We start from the raw sequence: 19538 nt of genomic DNA, 5'->3' as shown, positions 1-19538 counted from the left end.
TTTTCCTCCCAGGCTCCAATGACTGTTGGAGTGGCCAATCTTTCTTGATGTAGTGGGAATCTCTTGCACGACTATCCCATTCGCAGAGAAAACAGCAGTACTTTGTGTATCCAGTCTGCAGACCAAGAAAGAGAGCAACAACCTTCAAATCGCCACAAAGCTGCCACTGATGTTGGTCATAGTTTATGCACCTCAAAAGTTGTTTTATGTTGACATAGGTTTCATAGACTCATAGACTTTAAGGTCAGACGGGACCATTATGATCATCTAGTCTGACCTCCCGCATGATGCAGGCCACAAGTTGACCCACCCACTCCTGGAATAATTCTCTCCCTTGACTCAGCTGTTGAAGTCCCCAAATCATGATTTAAAGACTTCAAGTCGTAGAGAATCCTCCAGCAAGCGACCCCTGCCCAGCAAGCGACCCCTGCCCCATGCTGCGGAGGAAGGCGAAAAACCTCCAGGGCCTCTGCCAATCTACCCTGGAGGAAAATTCCTTCCCGACCCCAAATATGGCGATCAGCTGAACCCCGAGCATGCGGGCAAGATTCTCCAGCCAGACCCTCCGGAAAAAGTTCTCTGTAGTAACTTCTAATATCCCATTATTGACCATTGTTACTAATTACCAGCGATGGCACGTTATTGACCTATTGACTAAAATCATGTTATCCCATCAAACCATCCCCTCCATAAACTTATCAAGCTTAATCTTAAAGCCAGAGAGGTCTTTCGCCCCCACTGTTTCCCTCGGAAGGCTGTTCCAGAATTTCACCCCTCTGATGGTTAGAAATCTTCGTCTAATTTCAAGCCTAAACTTCCCGACGGCCAGTTTATATCCATTTGTTCTCGTGTCCACATTAGTACTGAGCTGAAATAATTCCTCTCCCTCTCTGGTATTTATCCCTCTGATATATTTAAAGAGAGCAATCATATCCCCCCTCAGCCTTCTTTTGCTTAAGGTAAACAAACCGAGCTCCTCGAGTCTCCTTTCATACAACAGGTTTTCCATTCCTTGGATCATCCTAGTGGCCCTTCTCTGTACCCGTTCCAGTTTGAATTCATCCTTTTTAAACATGGGAGACCAGAACCGCACACAGTACTCCAAATGAGGTCTCACCAGTGCCTTGTATAATGGAACCAGCACTAGAAATACCTTGCCTAATGCATCCCAAGACCGCATTAGCTTTTTTCATGGCCATATCACATTGGCAGCTCATAGTCATCCTGTGATCAACCAGGACTCCGAGGTCCTTCTCCTCTTCTGTTACTTCCAACCGATGCGTCCCCAGCTTATAACTAAAATTCTTGTTAGTCATCCCTAAATGCATAACCTTACACTTCTCACTATTAAATTTCATCCTATTACTATTACTCCAGTTTACAAGGTCATCCAAATCTCCCTGCAGGATATCCCGATCCTTCTCCGAATTGGTAATACCTCCCAACTTTGTGTCATCTGCAAACTTTATCAGCACACTCCTACATTCGGTTCCGAGGTCAGTAATAAATAGATTAAATAAAATCGGACCCAAAACCGAACCTTGAGGAACTCCACTGGTAACCTCCCTCCAACCTGACAGTTCACCTTTCAGTACGACCCGCTGCAGTCTCCCCTTTAACCAGTTCTTTATCCACCTCTGGATTTTCATATCGATCCCCATCTTTTCCAATTTAACCAGTAATTCCTCATGCGGTACCGTATCAAACGCTTTGCTGAAATCGAGCTATATTAGATCCACCGCATTTCCTTTATCTAAAAAATCTGTTACTTTCTCAAAGGAGGAGATCAGGTTGGTTTGGCACGATCTACCTTTCGTAAAACCGTGTTGTAATTTGTCCCAATTGCCATTGACCTCAAGGTCCTTAACTACTTTCTCCTTCAAAATTTTTTCCAAGACCTTGCATATTACAGATGTTAAACTAACAGGCCTGTAGTTACCTGGGTCACTTTTTTTCCCCTTCTTGAAAACAGGAACCACATTAGCTATTCTCCAGTCAAACGGTACCACCCCCGAGTTTACCGATTCATTAAAAATTATCGCTAACGGGCTTGCAATTTCTCGCGCCAGTTCCTTTAATATTCTCGGATGAAGATCATCCTGTCTGCCCGATTTAGTCCCATTAAGCTGTTTGAGTTTGGCTTCTACCTCGGATACGGTAATGTCAACCCCCTCCCTCCTTTATTCCCATCCGTCACGCTGCCAATATTCCTAAACCCTTCATTAGCCTCATTAAAGACCAATGCAAAATATTCGTTTAGACATTGTGCCATGCCTAGATTATCCTTAATCTCCACTCCATCTACAGTCTTAAGCGGTCCCACTTCTTCTTTCTTTGTTTTCTTCCTATTTATATGGCTATAAAACCTCTTACTATTGGTTTTAATTCTCCTTGCAAGGTCCAACTCTACACGGCTTTTGGCCTTTCTCACTCCATCTCTACATGCTCTGACTTCAATAAGGTAGGTTTCTTTGCTGATCCCTCCCATCTTCCACTCCTTGTACGCGTTCTGTTTTTTCTTAATCACCCCTCTGAGATGCTCGCTCATCCAGCTCGGTCTAAATCTCCTGCCCACGAACCGTTTTCCTTTTCTCGGGATACAGGCCTCCAACAGCTCCTGCAACTTCAACTTGAAATAATCCCAGGCACCTTCCACCTTTAGATCCATAAATATGTTAGTCCAATCCACTTCCCTAACTAGTCACCTTAATTTACTAAAGTTAGCCCTTTTGAAATCGTAAACCTTAGTCTCCGATTTAATTCTGTTAATCCTTCCATTTTAGTTTAAACCGAATTAGCTCATGATCACTTGGGCCAAGGTTGTCCCCTACAACCATTTCCTCAACGAGGTCCTCACTACTCACCAAAACCAAATCTAAAATGGCATCCCCCCCTCGTCGGTTCAGCAACTACTTGATGAAGGAATTCATCAGCGATCACATTTAGGAAAATCTGAGCCCTATTATTGTTACTAGCATTTGTTCCCCAATCTATATCTGGGAAGTTAAAGTCTCCCATGATTACACAGTTCCTATTAGTATTTACTTCCCTAAAAACATTAAAGAGTTCTCTGTCCATATCCAGGCTAGATCCCGGCGGTCTATAGCACACCCCAACCACTATCCCAGGGGAGGCTCTAGTAGTTCTTTTACCCAGTGTGAGTATTGCCCAGACAAACTCCGTCTTATCCATTCCATCACTTATTATTTCTTTAGTTTACCTCATTATTGACATAGAATGCTACTCCACCACCTTTGCCTTTGTTCCGGTCCTTCCTAAACAGCACATACCCTTCCATACCTGTACTCCAGTCATGACTACCGTTCCACCACGTTTCGGTTATTCCTATGATATCCGGTTTCATTTCTCAGACCAGGAGCTCCAGTTCCTCCATTTTGTTACCTAGGCTTCTCGCATTGGTGTATAAACATCTTAATTTATGCCGTTTGGCCTCTCTCACATTCGTTGCCCAATTTGGTACGGACACCGTACCGCCAGTATGTCCTATTAGTATCCATCCACCTGCTCCTCCTTATGTCCAATCTCTTCCCCCCGGCTATATCCGTTCTTATCTCATCGTCCTCCCTCTCAATGTTATAATCTGGTGTGGAGATTAACTGGACATCTCCCAACCGTCTCCCCCAAATTCCTAGTTTAAAGCTCTTTTGATGAGATGTGCCAGCCTCCCTCCCAGAAGTCTATTTCCTTCCCTACTTAGGTGAAGTCCGTCCCGTGAGAACAGTTTTCTGTCCCCAAAAGCCTCCCAATGGCCATACATCCCAAAGCCCTCTTTATAGCACCACTCCCTTAGCCAACTATTTATCATCACAATCCTGTCACCCCTTTGCTGCCCTTCTCTAGGAACAGGCAGAATCCCACTGAAGATGATCTGAGCCTTGATTTCCTTAAGCGTCTTCCCCAGCCTGGCATAATCTCCCTTGATTCTCTCCAGCGAGAACCTAGCCGTGTCATTCGTTCCTACATGAAGGATGATCAAGGGGTTCTTACCTGCTCCTTTTAGGATCCTTTTCAACCGCAGGTCCACATCCCGTATCTTAGCGCCCGGTAGACAGCACACCCTTCTGTTCTCTGGATCCGCCCTGGTCACAGGCCTGTCTAACCTCCTCAGTAAGGAGTCCCCAATCACGTAAACCTGCCTTTGCCTGGTGACAGTGCGATCTACTAATCTATCCCCTGTTCCCTCTAGTTGCAACCCCTGTCCATTCCTGTTTTCCCTTATAATCCCCCTTATGCCATCCTGTATCCTCCCGGGGCCCAGATTTGGTGCTGTCTCCATCAACTCCTCCCCTCTTTCTATGGGACTAGCTGCTTTTCTCTTCTTCCTCACCCTCCCACCTTCAGTTACCACCTGCTGCACCCCTTCCTCGTTTTCCAAAAACCCAAACCTGTTCCTGAGCTCTATTTCTCCTTCACTGGCCCTCCTTTTCCTTGGCCTGCTTCTCACGGTCACATGCTTCCACTGCCCTTGTTCTCCCCCGGCATTCCCCCCTCACAGGCCTTTGCCCCTGCTTTCACCTGTACCCCTGAGCATTCCCCTTCAGCCACTCCTTGCCTTTGCTCCATCAGCTGCTCGAACCCCCTTCTAAACTCTACCAGGGTATCTATCTGCATCTCCAAACCTCGGATCTTTTCTTCCAGCAGCTCTGTTAGGCGGCACTTCATACAGACATACCTCTGTTCAGGCACCCCCGCTAGGACCATGTACATACCGCAGCTGCCACATGCAATCATCTGCATTGTGTCCCCTGCTGCTTGGCTCATGGCTGCTGTTGTCTGTGCCCGCCTGCTCACCTGTGCCCTCCGCACCTGGGGTAACACAGCACACGGGGCACCATGCCCTCCTGCCTCCCCTTCCACCTCCCCCTGTGAACTCCCACTCAAACTCCCCTGTTAGCAGCATATGGACTACCAACTGGATTGATGGCAAAACATTGCCATTATGCAGTAAAACAGCTTTAAGACTCGTCTTCGATGAATTAATGAACAGTCTCCACTCGTCTGGATTGTGAACGATGTTGAGGGCTGCCATCACACCATCCATGTTGTTGCACGCTACAACATCACCTTCCATGAAGAAGAATGGGACAAGATCCTTTTGATGGTCACGGAACATGGAAACCCTAACATCACCTGCCAGGAGATTCCACTGCTGTAGTCTGGAGCCCAACAGCTCTGCCTTACTCTTGGGTAGTTCCAAATCCCTGACAAGGTCATTCAGTTCACCTTGTGTTATGAGGTGTGGTTCAGAGGAGGAGGATGGGAGAAAATGTGGGTCCTGTGACATTGATGGTTCAGGACCAGAAGTTTCATCCTCTTCCTCGTCTGACTCAAGTGAGAATGATTCTGGTGCATCAGGAACCGGCAGTCCTTCTCCGTGGGGTACTGGGCGTATAGCGGATGGAATGTTTGGATAATGCACAGTCCACTTTTTCTTCTTTGACACACCTTTCCCAACTGGAGGTACCATGCAGAAGTAACAATTGCTGGTATGATCTGTTGGCTCTCTCCAAATCATTGGCACTGCAAAAGGCATAGATTTCCTTTTCCTGTTCAACCACTGGCAAAGATTTGTTGCACAAGTGTTGCAGCATATGTGTGGGGCCCACCTCTTGTCCTGATCTCCAATTTTGCAGCCAAAATAAAGGTGATAGGCTTTCTTAACCATAGTGGTTATACTGCGCTTTGTGATGCAAAAGTCACTTCACCACAAACATAGCAGAAGTTATCTGCACTGTTCACTCAAGTACGAGGCATCTCTGCTCACTTTGGCTAAACAGAAATGTGTCCCTTTGCAAAATCAAACACTGACAAATAAGAGAGCACGACACTGTATGATTTCTAGAGCTGATATAGGGCAATTTGTTCAGCAGAGTGATGTAAACTTCGTTATGATTTCAAGTATCAGGGGGTAGCCGTGTTAGTCTGTATCTACAAAAACAACAAGGAGTCTGGTGGCACCTTAAAGACTAACAGATTTATTTGGGCATAAGCTTTCGTGAGTAAAATCCTCACTTCTTCGGATGCATAGAGTGAAAGTTACAGAGGCAGGCATTATATACTGACACATGGAGAGCAGGGAGTTACTTCACAAGTGGAGAACCAGTGTTGACAGGGCCAATTCAATCAGGGTGGATGTAGTCCACTCCCAATAATAGATGAGGAGGTGTCAATTCCAGGAGAAGAAAAGCTGCTTCTGTAGTGAGCCAGCCACTCCCAGTCCCTATTCAAGCCCAGATTAATGGTGTTGAATTTGCAAATGAATTTTAGTTCTGCTGTTTCTCTTTGAAGTCTGTTTCTGAAGTTTTTTTGTTCAAAAAACAAATCATCTATTATTGGGAGTGGACTACATCCACCCTGATTGAATTGGCCCTGTCAACACTGGTTCTCCACTTGTGAAGTAACTCCCTGCTCTCCATGTGTCAGTATATAATGCCTGCCTCTGTAACTTTCACTCTATGCATCCGAAGAAGTGAGGTTTTTACTTTTTGGGTATGCCCAAATAAATCTGTTAGTCTTTAAGGTGCCACCAGACTCCTTGTTGTTTTCGTTATGATTGCATCATCCATGACTTCTAGGAATAACATGATGCAATTCATATCATGTATGACGCAATACCAGCTTCAGATTGCATCATTCATTGTTTTGCCTAAAAAGCAAGTACTGTCCAAACCCAGTCATAGATTTATTCATAGATCCAGTCAAAGATGTATTTTAGTCATTTCTGGTTTAAATTGAGATCCCTTCCCTTTATAACTCACTTATCCTCCGCCATTCCCAAGTCAAGGACACCCGGCCCCAAGTATTGCTGGAGCTGGGCATCTGTCTCTGAATATTGCTGGTGCCCGAGCACCACGTGGGTATGGAACTCGCCGCCTATGTCTATACCCATTCATAAGCCGACCCCCTTCTCTGATCCTTCCCTTTTTTACAAAAAAAAACTGGCTTATGAACGAGTATATACGATAAGCTATTCTTCCCAATCAGTAGCTCTTCTGTGAAAGGTACAAATGGAGACCAACAAGTATCCTTTTAGCATGGCTGGTTGCTATTTATAAAAATAATTACCTCACAGTTTCAAACAGGTATCTTGAAATCCACATCTGAAATCATGTATTTTTGGAGTTTCCCCTCAACACTTAAGTGGTACACCACCTTTGGCTGTGGACATATTATTTAATCCATATGACCCACTCATGTTGCAGAGTATATATTTCTGAGGCCAGATGGTACACTATGACAAATATGATGTGCCTTGTAATAATTTCAAGAACTGTATGTTGGCTTGGATAAGGAATGGTATTTTCTGTATGAATATTCTGGTTTAAGCGCTTCTCACTAGGAGACTTTCTGGGATGGATCAGGAAAGAAGGAGGCAATGGCTCAAGATAGTCCCTATCAGTTTTCACTTACGCTCATCTTCTTGTAGAGCCCATAGTGAAGCACCAGACTGTGGGTCAGTGCCAAGCGATGAGGCTTCATGGGATGTCCTGCCCCTGGAAAGAAAAAAAGAAGACAGTCAGCACACTCAGTGGATTCAAAGCTAGACACACCACTCCCTGCCCCCCCCCCAACACACAGAACCACCTCTTCCTGCCCTCTCCCCACCCCCCAAACAGGACCACCTCCCCCTGCCTTCTCCCACCCCCACCCTCTCCACACACAGGGTCAGCTCCCCTTGCCCTCTCCCGCCTCCCCCCCCCCGGCCTACCTCCAGGCCAGGGGTGGGCAAACTACACCCGCGGGATTGCCCCCCTTGAGCCCCGCGCCGGCTGGCATCACGTCCCTGCGGCCGGGGGAATGGGGGGGAAGAGGGAGAGAAGCAGAGGGCTCCGTCCGTGTGTTGCCCTGGCTTCCAGGCACGCCCCCCACAACTCCCATTGGCCAGGAACAGGGAACCACGGCCAATGGGAGCTTCGTGGGAGGTACCTGGAGGAGCGCATTTTTGCCATGCGGAGCCCTGCATCCCCCTCCCCCAGGGGCCACAGGGACATGGTTCCAGCTACTTCCCGGAGAGGAGCGGGGCCAGGGCTGGCAGCCTGCCCTGGCCCCGGCCCTGGCCCGCGCTGCTGCCATCCCGGAGCCCGAAGCCCTCCTGCACCCCGCCCCCCAACTCCCTGCCCTGAGCCCCCTGCTGCACCCCACACCCCAACCCCCGCCCTAAGCCCCCTGCTGCATTCCCACACCCCTTCTGCACCCCAACTCCCTGCCGAGCCCCCTGCCTGCACCCCAACCCCCTGCCTTGAGCCACCTGCTGCACCCAACACCCCTTCTGCACCCCAACTCCCTGCCATGAGCCCCCTGCCTGCACCCAACACCCCTTCTGCACCCCAACCCCCTGCCCTGAGCCCCCTGCTGCACTCCACACCCCAATCCCCTGTCCTGAGCCCCCTGCTGCACCCCACACCCTGCCTGCACCCCAAATCCCTGCTGTACCTCAACTCCCTGCCCTGAGGCCCCGCCACACCCCTCATGCACCCTCTAGGGGCAGGGAGGGGGTGGAGTTGGGGTGGGGACTTCGGGGAAAGAGTTGGAATGGGGGCAGGGAAGGGTGGGAAGAGGAGGGGCCTCATGGAAGGGGTGGAGTGGAGGCAGGGCCGGGGGCAGCGAGGGTGTGTGTGTGTGTCAGTGATGCGGCCCTCGTGTCAATGAACAAGCCCTCATGTGGCCCTCGTGGTCATTTGAGTTTGAGACCCCTGCTGTAGATGTATTCCAGAGGGCCTTTTAAGCCAACGAACTCACCTATACTGCTAGGAACCTGATATATGGACTTTGAAGTCTTTGTATGTATGTGACTGTTTTACCATTTAACATCTCTCTTCTTGGTCATTCTTTTTTCTTTATAAACCTTAGTTTTAGACCAGGGGTGGGCAAACTACGGTCCGCAGGACACATTCGACCCGCCAGACGATTTAATCTGGCCCTCAAGCTCCTGCTGGGAAGCAGGATCTGGGGCCTGCCCCGCTCCATCCGAGGAGCAGGGTCAACTCCGTGCATCTCCTGGAAGCAGCGGCACATTCCCCCTCCAGTTCCTACGTTTAGGGGCAGCTAGGGGCCTCCGCGCATTGCCCCTGCAGCTCCCATTGGCCAGGAACTGCGGCCAATGGGAGCTGCAGGGATGGCACCTGTGGACGGGGCAGCGCACCCCCCCAGCTGGAGTCCTCGCCCCCACCGCACCCCAACCCCCTGCTTGGAGCCCCCTCCCTCACCCCAAACTCCTCATTTCTGGCCCCACTCCAGAGCCTGCACCCCCAGCCAGAGCCCACATCCCATCCTGCACCCCAACCCCAATTTCATGAGCATTCATGGCATGCCATACAACTTCCATATCCTGATGTGGCCCTCAGGCCAAAAAGTTTGTCCACCCCTGTTTAGACACTAAAGGATTGTCTGTCAGCGTGGTATTTTGGGTCCAAAGAACATTTTGTGTATGTGAGTAGAGTTTTAAAATAACTTCTCACTGTACTGGATCTAGGTGCTGTTTGGGAGCCAGAGAACTGGAATGCAATAAATGGGGCTGTGTGATTTCTTTTTTTGCTTCTTGATAACCAGTGTGGGGGATCAGAAGCACAGTCTGACACTGGTTGGAGAGTTTAACTTCAGTGTTACCCACCAGTCTTGGGAGTATCTGCTCTCCCTTTTGCAGCCTGCCCTGACCTTGGCATTTCCAATGAGGGCTGCCCCAGGCACCACGGGTTACATTGGCATAGTCTTGGCAGAATCCACAGAACCAGATCATTTGGGTTTTGGATCAGAACCTCATGCTATTCCAAATTTTAAAATTTTGATACTGAAAGTGTTAAAGGTTAATGTTAGTCACAATGAGTGATCCACAATCAAAACTATAAGCCCTGAGAGATAGCCAGCATCTTCAGCGTGAGAGAGAAATGGCAGAACTTTGGATGCAAGAAAAGCAAACCTTGGCCCAGCTGGAAAAAGAAGCTGAGGAGAGAACCAGAGAATCTCACAGGAGGCAAATGGAGCTGCTGCAAGCTGAGACCCAAGTTGCCAAACTTAAACTCCAAATCAAAATAATGAAAGAACAGCAGGAACTGTGTTCACCTGGAAGCCCAGCTCCTCTCTACAGCAATGATGTCTCCAGAACAGAACAGAATCTGTTCAGTTTATAAGAATGTTGGTATGTTGTTTAATAATGATGTGGTAACTATGTTTAATCAAAGTAATGTCATAACCCAGTCCCAGAAAAAGTATGAATGTAAAACCTCTATTATTTGTAACTAACAGGGAGATTTTTGAGGGGGTGTTTGACTCTAGGCAGTTCCATGTGTTTAACCAGGTATACTATAACAAGGAAGAGTGTGTCTCTAGCCTTGGGATTGTGGAAAATAGCTGTTTGTCCAGTCAGAAAAGCAGTTTATATAGTGAAGACATTTCTGAAGGTTCGTCTAATATCTCAGAAGTGACGCTGGAATTAGAGGAAGTGCAGAAAGCAGCTCAGGAAAACATTTTTTAGAGCAAATTAAACTTGATGGTCAGTTTGAAGCCCTAACTGAGGAAGGTAAGGGTAGATTTCTGGTGGGTGATGGATTGCTGGCAAGTGAAATTTGTAAAAGTGAGCCTGAACCAGGTAAAAGTGATGAGCCACTGTTTGTGGAAGGCAACAGTTTATCTGTTGAAGGAAAAACTGTTTCCAATTGTTTATCTGTTGCAAATAGCAGTGTGCCTAATGAAGGAGAATGTACCTCCAGTCCTTTGTGGAACACAGAAGGTACCTCTTGGCCTATGATGGTTGAGGATATTTCAGTTGTTCCAGAGATGATTCTGGACTTAACTGAAACCCAAGAAGGAAGTGTTCATAAGCTTGTGTGGGGTAACCTGCATATGGCCAGTGAGAAAAGCTACAGAGAGAAAGAACGTGCCCCCTCCAACCCTTAAACCCTGGAGTGTAGCAGCTTGCCTGAAAGGGGGTTATGTGAAAGTCCTCTTAATGTTCCGGAGATGATCCTGGGTGTAAGTGAAACTCAGAGGGAGTTTGTTGTAGCTCCACAGAGCAATGCTCCCTGCCCGCCGGTCCCCTACCCGCCCAAGGCCCGCTCCCTACCCTCCACCATGGTCCGCTCCCTGCCCCCGGTTCTCTACCCGCCCAGGGCCCGCTCCCTGCCCCCCGCCCAGGGCTTAGGACGGGGCCGCGGGCCCCACGCCTCTCACCGTAATGGAAGTTGCCCACGTCCGGGTCATAGAAATAGGCCACGGTCTTAGCCATGGCGCGCCGCCGCCAGGACCCGCCGCCTGCCCCCTCCGCCCACAACCCGTGACATCACCGCGCCGCGCTCCAAGTCCCGCCCCCAACGCCGAGAGCTCGCACGAGCCCACCCCGCCGGGCCTTGCAGAGCCGACGATCCTTGATTCGCGACCAGTCCCATCCTCCCGCCCCGCTGCAACCAGAGTTTTTGCGCGCGCAGATAGAGCGGATGTGACCCGGCTGTCGTCATGGAGCAGCCTCGGGGCTCGTCCCCGGCAGAGCCTGGCGCGACCCCTCCTCCCCCCCGGGCTGGGGAGCCGGAACGGGCTGACACCGGGAAGGGCTGCCGGGAGCGCTGCACCCAATGAGGCGCCTTGGGGTAACTGCGAGCGGGAGCGCGGGATTCCGCTCTGCCTTCCCCGGCCGGCGGCGCTTGGAGGAGAGGCCGTGGCGTCCCCCGGGCCGCCTTAGCGTCTCGCTGAACAGCACGGAGAAGCCTTAGGGAGACAGCGGGGCCATCGCCCCGGCTCCGGAAGGCTCAGCAGCAGTCCTCGGGTGAGCGAGGTCGAGCTCTCTCCCAGGGCACCGAGAGGGGCAGTGGCAAGACCACCCCAAGAGCAGAGTGGACGCAGAGTAAAAACGAACATTGCCAATGCAGCCCGCTGCCATAGCCAGGTAATGCCAGTGGATGTGGAGGATGACCAGACAGCAAGTGTGAAAAATCGGGATGGGGGTAATAGGAACCTATATAAGAAAAAGCCCCCAAAATCGGGACTGCCCCTATAAAATCGTGACATCTGGTCACCGTATGGGACATAGAGGCAGAAAGTGTCTATCAATGTCACTCAAAACCAACTCCTATGGCTCCTATCCAAACTGTTAGACTCCTGCGCAAATACAAAATATGTATCCACATCCGATCCCCAAACATGGTCCGTGAATATGAAGTGGATATCCACAGATTTGCAGGGCTCTACAAACTGGCGAGGGTTAGGACAGTGAGACGTCTCTCTGATAATGAACAGGAGGGCCACAGCAATTGTTAAAAATAAAAATTGAAGCATAGAAGACTTGGAAATCCATCCAGATAGGCACTAAAGCAGGGACAGAGTCCTTCCCCCAAAGAGAAAGGCAGCAGTCTCAGCACAAGAGAAGGCCAGCCCCAGAGAAAGATTATCCACTCCAAAACTAGTTGAATCAAAGAGAAAAAGGGTTGTAAAAATCTGAGACTCACCTCCAACATAGCAATTAAAAATCCATTAAAAATATTTTCCTCTATCATGGTAACACCCTGCTAAATAGAGAGAACACCAGTAATGTTACTGTATAATGTTTCACTATACATAAGGTCACTCCTGTAATGTTTATTGTATTCTCTCTGATATTTACATTGATAGTATGTGCAAGCCTGCTAAAACTTCCTAAATAAAGATATACCTTAAAAAAGTAGTATTTTCCTAAAGCTTCGAATAATAAAAGTTAGCATTATCATTCACTCCAGCCTTTGAGGGCATCTTTGAAAGTGAATGGGAAAATCTTTACATCTCATATATCAAACTTGCTGATAATGAGGTTCTGTAGACTGCACGAGTCCCAAATGGCTGTTAGTACATATTCAAAGGGCAGATTTTGCAGTGGCTGCAGAAGCCCAGGGAATTCTTGCCTCAACAGAAGGGACTGTCCAAAAGAAGAAATCTGACAGCTATCCAACAAACTAATGAGACAGCTGCTGTCTCATGAATTTAAGAATCAGTTTCAGGTACCTGCCTTTCTGAAGAGGAGCTAACCAAGATTTAGCAATTCACTGACAAAATCTGCCCACCACAATCCTTTCCTTCTTATGTATGTCAGGATATGCTAATGTTTTCAGCTCCCTTGATGGTATGCAGTATGGAAACAGGCAAGACCACGAAAGGTGAAAACGTTAGGCTCATACAAAGCACGCGGGATCTTTATAGAGGAAGGTAAATACACAGCATTTATTGAGACTACCACAGTTAGCATATGCTTTTTAGACACACACACACATAGTCCTGCCAGTGATGTTTATAGTTACCAGTCTGTTGTAGCTCGAGTCAATCTAATGGCCAGTTAGATTGAGCACAAGTGTGGAGCTGGGTTCTGTCGGTCGCGATCCGATGCTCCGAGGCTTTGCAGGACTGAACCCAGAGTTCCGTGGCAAAACACTCCAGCTTTATAAAAAGAACAGGAGTACTTGTGGCACCTTAGAGACTAACAAATTTATTAGAGCATAAGCTTTCGTGGACTACAGCCCACTTCTTCGGATGCATACAGAGTGGAATAAATATTGAGGAGATATATATATATACACACATACAGAGAGCATAAACAGGTGGGAGTTGTCTTACCAATTCTGAGAGACCAATTAAGTAAGAGGAAAAAAACTTTTGAAGTGATAATCAAGATAGCCCAGTACTGGGCTTATCACTTCAAAAGTTTTTTTCCTCTTACTTAATTGGTCTCTCAGAATTGGTAAGACAACTCCCACCTGTTTATGCTCTCTGTATATGTGTTTCCCATCGTTATCTCCTATTTGTTGTCTCGCCTTCGGGGGTGTCTGCCTCACCTCTGAGGTCGTCAATGCTGCTAACATGTTTAACATCGGATACAATGGATGTTTTCTGATTATCTCCTGGTCTTTCCAAGTCTCTCACTTCTTCTTGACCATCTGGACATTTGTGATGGCATTCACACTTTATCTTTTCCTGATGCATACATTCCTCATTGACACAAACAATCTCTTACAGAAACCTTCAAAGGTATACCGACAGCAGTATTGTATATTCAGCGGAATACATTGTAAATCAAGCCTTGCTAAATCTTATAACTAAAACAATTCACATTGGGGCTTCAGGCTCTCAAAATCCCTCTAATCTTAACATAGATACAATAGAGAATCCTGTCTTTTACTTCCTAATTTGTAATACATATAGGAAACCATAGTAACTTTATAACTTATTCTAAAACAAAAGAGTGACCATAATCGGTCATAAGGATTGTTCTGGTCTGTCATTCCTTTCTGCTATTCAAAAAGGGTGGCTGACAGGATGAAATCAAATCATACATTAATTCTCATAGTACATTATAAAATCCAGCTCCTATAGGTTCTTTATAAAATCCATTCATTATAAAATCCAGCTCCTATAGGTTCTTACATAAGAATGGCCATACTGGGTCAGACCAAAGGTTCATCTAGCCCAGTATCCTGTCTTCTGACAGTGGCTGGTGCTAGGGGCTTCAGAACAGGAAAATTATCGACTGATCCATCCCATGCTCAATCGCAGTTTCTGGCAGTCAGAGGTTTAGGGACACGCAGAGAAGAGGGTTGCATCCTATGACCATTCTGGTTAATAACCATTGATGGCTGCAGTCTGGGAGCTGTGGGGACCGCTGTGCCCCCTAACCAGCCAACTAGGTTGGCCCTTGTCACACTGCTCTGCTAGTGATTCAGCCAGCCTCTCCAGGCCCTGTTATGACCCAACATGATGGCAGGTGGCGCCACACACTCGAGCTACGAGAGTCATTCAAGGACAAAAGGGGGACAACAGCCAATTTCCCAGCTCCCCAGCCTTACCCCCTTGCTGTAGACAGTAGAAAGGTAGGCAACCTATGGCACGCGTGCCGAAGGCGGCACACGAGCTGATTTTCAGTGGCAATCTCACTGCCCGGATTCTGGCCACCGGTCCGGGGGGCTCTGCATTTTAATTTAATTTTAAATGAAGCTTCTTAAACATTTAAAAATCCTTATTTACTTTACATACAACAATAGTTTAGTTATATATTATAGACTTATAGAAAGAGACCTTCTAAAATCGTTAAAATGTATCACTGGCAAGTGAAACCTTAAATTAGAGTGAATAAATGAAGACTCGGCACACTACTTCTGAAAGGTTGCCAACCCCTGCGTGTAGTATAAACCCAGAATTATACTGTCTGGGATCTGTACAATGCAAGCTCATTACTTTTCCCTCAATGTGTGAAAGATATGCACCAAGCCTGTGTTAACCAAGCTGAGATTTTTCTCAGACACTTCACTTAAAGACACACTGGTTAAGATAAAACATAAAACAAGTTTATTAACTACAAAAATAAATAGATTTTAAGTGATAGCAACCAGATCAAAGCAGATTACCTAGCAAATAAACAAAAATGCAAACTAAGCAATTTCTCACCCTGATGGATGATACCAGCAGTCTACCAAGTTTCCATACACAGGCTAGAAATCCCTTTAGCCTGGGACCAGCACTTTTCCCAGTTGAGTCTTTGTTCCTCAGGTGTTTCCAGAAGTTCTCTTGTGTGGGGGGTGAGGCCACAAAATGATGTCACTCCCCACCTTATATAGTTTTTTCCATATGGCGGGAACCCTTTGTTCCAAGCTAAGTTCCCAGCCCAGTTTGTGGGAAAATAGAGGCACCAAAATGGAGTTCAGTGTCATGTGTCACATGCCCTTGCATGCCTTGCTGAGTCATAGCAGCCATTACTCATCATCTGGCTGAAATGTTCACAGGAAGGCTAAACTCTTCCATGGTCCATTGTCTTTGCTGATGGACCATTGTTAGAGGGCTTTCCTTTCACCCCCTCCCTTGGTTCTTGTCACAGAGACAGAAAGCAGAAGATCAGAACTCCGAAGTGCAGGCAATGCAATGTTTATTGGAGTTAGTTCAAAGCAAGCACATCCATAGCGCTACACGCTGGCAGAATTTGTTTTCCAGTGTTCCGTTCCCAGTTCTGACACTGCGTAGTGTTTACCCCATGTCCCCCTTCCCAGCTGTGATGCTGCAGAGCCTTGCTTGTGCTTCCATTCCCACCTCCTCCTTCTTACCAGGCCGAAATATAACTGCAGCGCACACACCTAGTCACACCCTTTACAATTTATGGTTATGTTCCATTTTGAAGGGTCGTGAGTCGGGGGTCTTTGTCCCACCTTTTTTGTATTCCATGAGAGGGGTAATGAATGAGGTTGTATTTTGGCCAAGGCCAGGCTTTTTTTTGGCTTTTTGTGTTTTTTATGCCTCTTCCCACCACCCACCCACCCCCATCTCCCTTGCCTCTCCTAACTGGTTGCTTGATCTTGGCTTGAGAAAGCAGCCAGGCAGCATTCCAGTGTATGCTTATATATTACACTTCCACCATACCCTGCAACACTTTAGCTGTTCTTATTTGTTTCTATTATACTAACAAACCCATATCACTAGGCAAAAACAAGATACAGTGTTTTTGTCCTTTGTTTACACATATTAGTAAGAATTCCTTTATTCACACATATTAGTAAACATATAAATATATTAAAAATCAAATGGGCAAACAAAACCTAAAATTCTATCTCAGGGAAAAATACAGGCCTGAATCCTACATTGTCACTAGCAATCTTAACATCCATTAGCACTGTCTAGCTTCTTCATTGTTGTACCTGAAAGGCTAATTGTTGGTGTTACCCAGAGTAAGCATATTTGAAGTACAGATACATAGTCTATATTCATAACTTCAGATACAAAAATGATACATGCACACAAATAGGATAATCATATTCAGCAAATCACAACTTTTCCAATGACACTTCACAACACATCTTGTACAAAGTGCCTCATAAGTATGTCATAACCATATCATAATCAGACCACTATGATGAGTATGGGGCGCAGTGTCACAGACCTATCCTCCAAGAATTTGTCTAATTCTGTTTTGAACTCAGTTATACTTTTGAACTTCACAACATCCCCGGCAATAAGTTCCACAGGTTGACTGTGTATTGTTAGAAGTAGTACTTTCTGTTGCCTATTAATTTCATTGGGTGACCTCTGGTTCTTGTTAGTAACACTTCTTTATTCACCTTCTCCACATGGTTCATGATTTTAGAGAACTAAGCAGGCTATGATACAGGTCTATTTTTTAAGATGAACAGTCCCAGCCTTTTTAATCTCTCCTCATATGGAAGTTGTTCCATACCCTTTATCATTTGTTGCCCTTCTCTGTACTTTTTCCATTTCTAATATATCTTTTTTTGAGTTGGGGTGACCAGAACTGCACGTAGTATTCAAGATGTGGGTGTAGCATGGATTTATATAGTGGCATTATGATATTTACTGTCTTATTATCTATTCCTTTCCTCATGGTTTCCAAAATTGTTCACTTTTTTTATTGCCACTGAACAGATGTTTTCAAATAAATATCCATGATGACTCTAAGGTCTCGATCATATCATTTTGAACGTACAGTTGTGAAGTTTTCTGATTTACAGTACTTTACACATATCAACATTGAATTTCATGTGCCATTTTGTTGCCTAGTTTTTGTGAAATCCCTTTGCAACTCTTCACAATCAGCTTTGGATTTAACTCGCTTGAGTAATTTTGTATCATTTACAAACTTTGCTACATCTCTATTTACCCCCTGTAATGACGTGGCCTCTGGTGGGACAACTGAGAGTACCAATTCAGGACAAATTGCTTAGAGCAGGGCAGTTACAGCCTAAGGCTGGGTTTCCTTTACTATTAAGGCACATCAAACCAGTCAAATAGAGAGGACTTCGGTCTCACCCCACTGGCTAACCATAAGTCATACAATTAATTCCCTTAGACATTCCAGTTTCCCAGTATCACCACCAGTGCCACTCATTATGGGGACGAATGGTTATGAAAACCAATACCGCAGTAAAAGAAAAAGGGTTCTCCCAATCCCAAAGGACCAAGCCCCAGACCCAGGTCAATGTACAAGTCAGATCTTACCCACAAATCACACTGTTGCCAATCCTTTAGAATCTAAAATCTAAAGGTTTATTCATAAAAGAAAGAAATATAGATGAGAGTTAAAATTGGTTAAATGAAATCAATCACATACAGTAATGGCAAAGTTCTTGGTTCAGGCTTGTAGCAGTGATGGAATACTGCAGGTTCAAATCAAGTCTCTGAAGTACATCCACAGTTTGGATGGGTCATTCAGTCCTTTGTTCAGAGCTTCAGTTTGTAGCAAAGTTCCTCCAGAGGTAAGAAGCAGGACTGAAGACAAAATGGAGGGGTTTCCAGTGCCTTTTATATCCTCTGCCATGATGAAGGACATCCCTTTGTTCTTGTTGTGGAAAATCACAGCAGCAAGATGGAGTCTGGAGTCACATGGGCAAGTCACATGTCCATGCATGACTCAGTTCTTTTACAGGGAGAGCAGCCATTGCTCAAATGCTACCTTGAACATTCCCAGGAAGACTTCTCATGTGGATTGGAGTCTCCCAAGGTCCATTGTCAGTTAAGTGTTTCTTGATTGGGCACTTAATCTGCAAATTCCTTTCTCAAGAAGCTGACCAAATGCTTCACTAATGCTACTTAGAATCAAACACATTGAGATACAAGTACATAGCCAATATTCATAATTTCAACTACAAAAATGATACACACATACAGATAGCATAATCATAATCATAACCAGCAAATCATAACCTTTTTATAGACACCTCACACAACAACCTTTGTACAATATTTGCTGCAAATATATAACAGTGGTTGCAACAATGATTTATACGGTCACAGTTTGTCAATAATGTCATATCCCCTTTTCCAGCTCATTTACAAATATGTTAAACATTGTAATTCCCAGTACAGACTGTTGGGGGACCCCACTATTTACCTCTCTCAATTGTGAAAAGTGACCATTTATTTCCACCCTTGTTTCCTGTCTTTTAACCAGTTACTGATCCACTCTTATCCCATGACTGCCTACTTTGCTTAAGAGCCTTTGGTGTGGGATCTTGTCAATGGCTTTCTGAAAGTCCAAGTACACTATATCAGCTGGATCACCCCATCCACATGCTTGCTTACACCCTCAAAGAATTCGAATAGAGCAGAGAGGCATGATTTTCTTTTACAAAAGCTGTGTTGACTCTTCCCCAACAAATCATGTTCATCTATGTGTCTGATAATTCTGTTCTTTAATATAGGTTCAACCAATAGGCCAGGTTCTTAAGTTAGGCTTCCCAGCCTGTGTGATACTGGCTGGCCAGATCATGCTAGCGTGTATTCAGGTCAATTCACTTACGTATATCAAAGCAATTGTTAACTATATAAGTATATTGGGTGTTTAAACTTCATGAAAACTAGTGGAAAGTTACTTGCATTGTTTTCACTTAGCTGTGTCCTGGTGTAATAGCAAACATTTACATTGTACTAACCCCTGTAACTAAATAACCCATTAAAGAAGCCTTTTGGACTGCAAATGAAGAACTTTAACAGAAAAAAAGGCCAATTTCAAAGCAAGTGGTCATTGTGTGTGATGATTGAGGTCAAAGATTAAGTGCATTCTTCACTCA

The 19538-nt window shown here is 46.0% G+C and overlaps 1 protein-coding gene across 2 annotated transcripts in view; it reads right to left on the bottom strand.

Annotated features, from left to right (window-relative positions):
- HDAC3 (histone deacetylase 3) overlaps positions 1-11422 on the bottom strand; it is a 29090-nt gene extending 17668 nt beyond the window's left edge. Inside the window, exons 1-2 of one of the 2 annotated variants that reach the window (XM_005280870.4) lie at positions 11188-11422; positions 7432-7514 (exon numbers count right to left, since the gene is read on the bottom strand). In XM_005280870.4, the coding sequence (XP_005280927.1) occupies positions 7432-7514; positions 11188-11242 (138 nt within the window). In that variant the 5' untranslated portion in view covers positions 11243-11422. The remainder of the gene's footprint in view (positions 1-7431; positions 7515-11187) is intronic. The other variant, XM_042840744.2, reaches the window with a different exon arrangement.
- Positions 11423-19538: the final 8116 nt, after the last annotated feature.

Source organism: Chrysemys picta, chromosome 8 (genome assembly GCF_011386835.1).
Source record: "Chrysemys picta bellii isolate R12L10 chromosome 8, ASM1138683v2, whole genome shotgun sequence".
Taxonomy (NCBI): Eukaryota; Metazoa; Chordata; order Testudines; family Emydidae; genus Chrysemys; species Chrysemys picta.
Note: the sequence above shows the minus strand (reverse complement) of the source record. Positions and strands in the feature narration are given on the sequence as shown.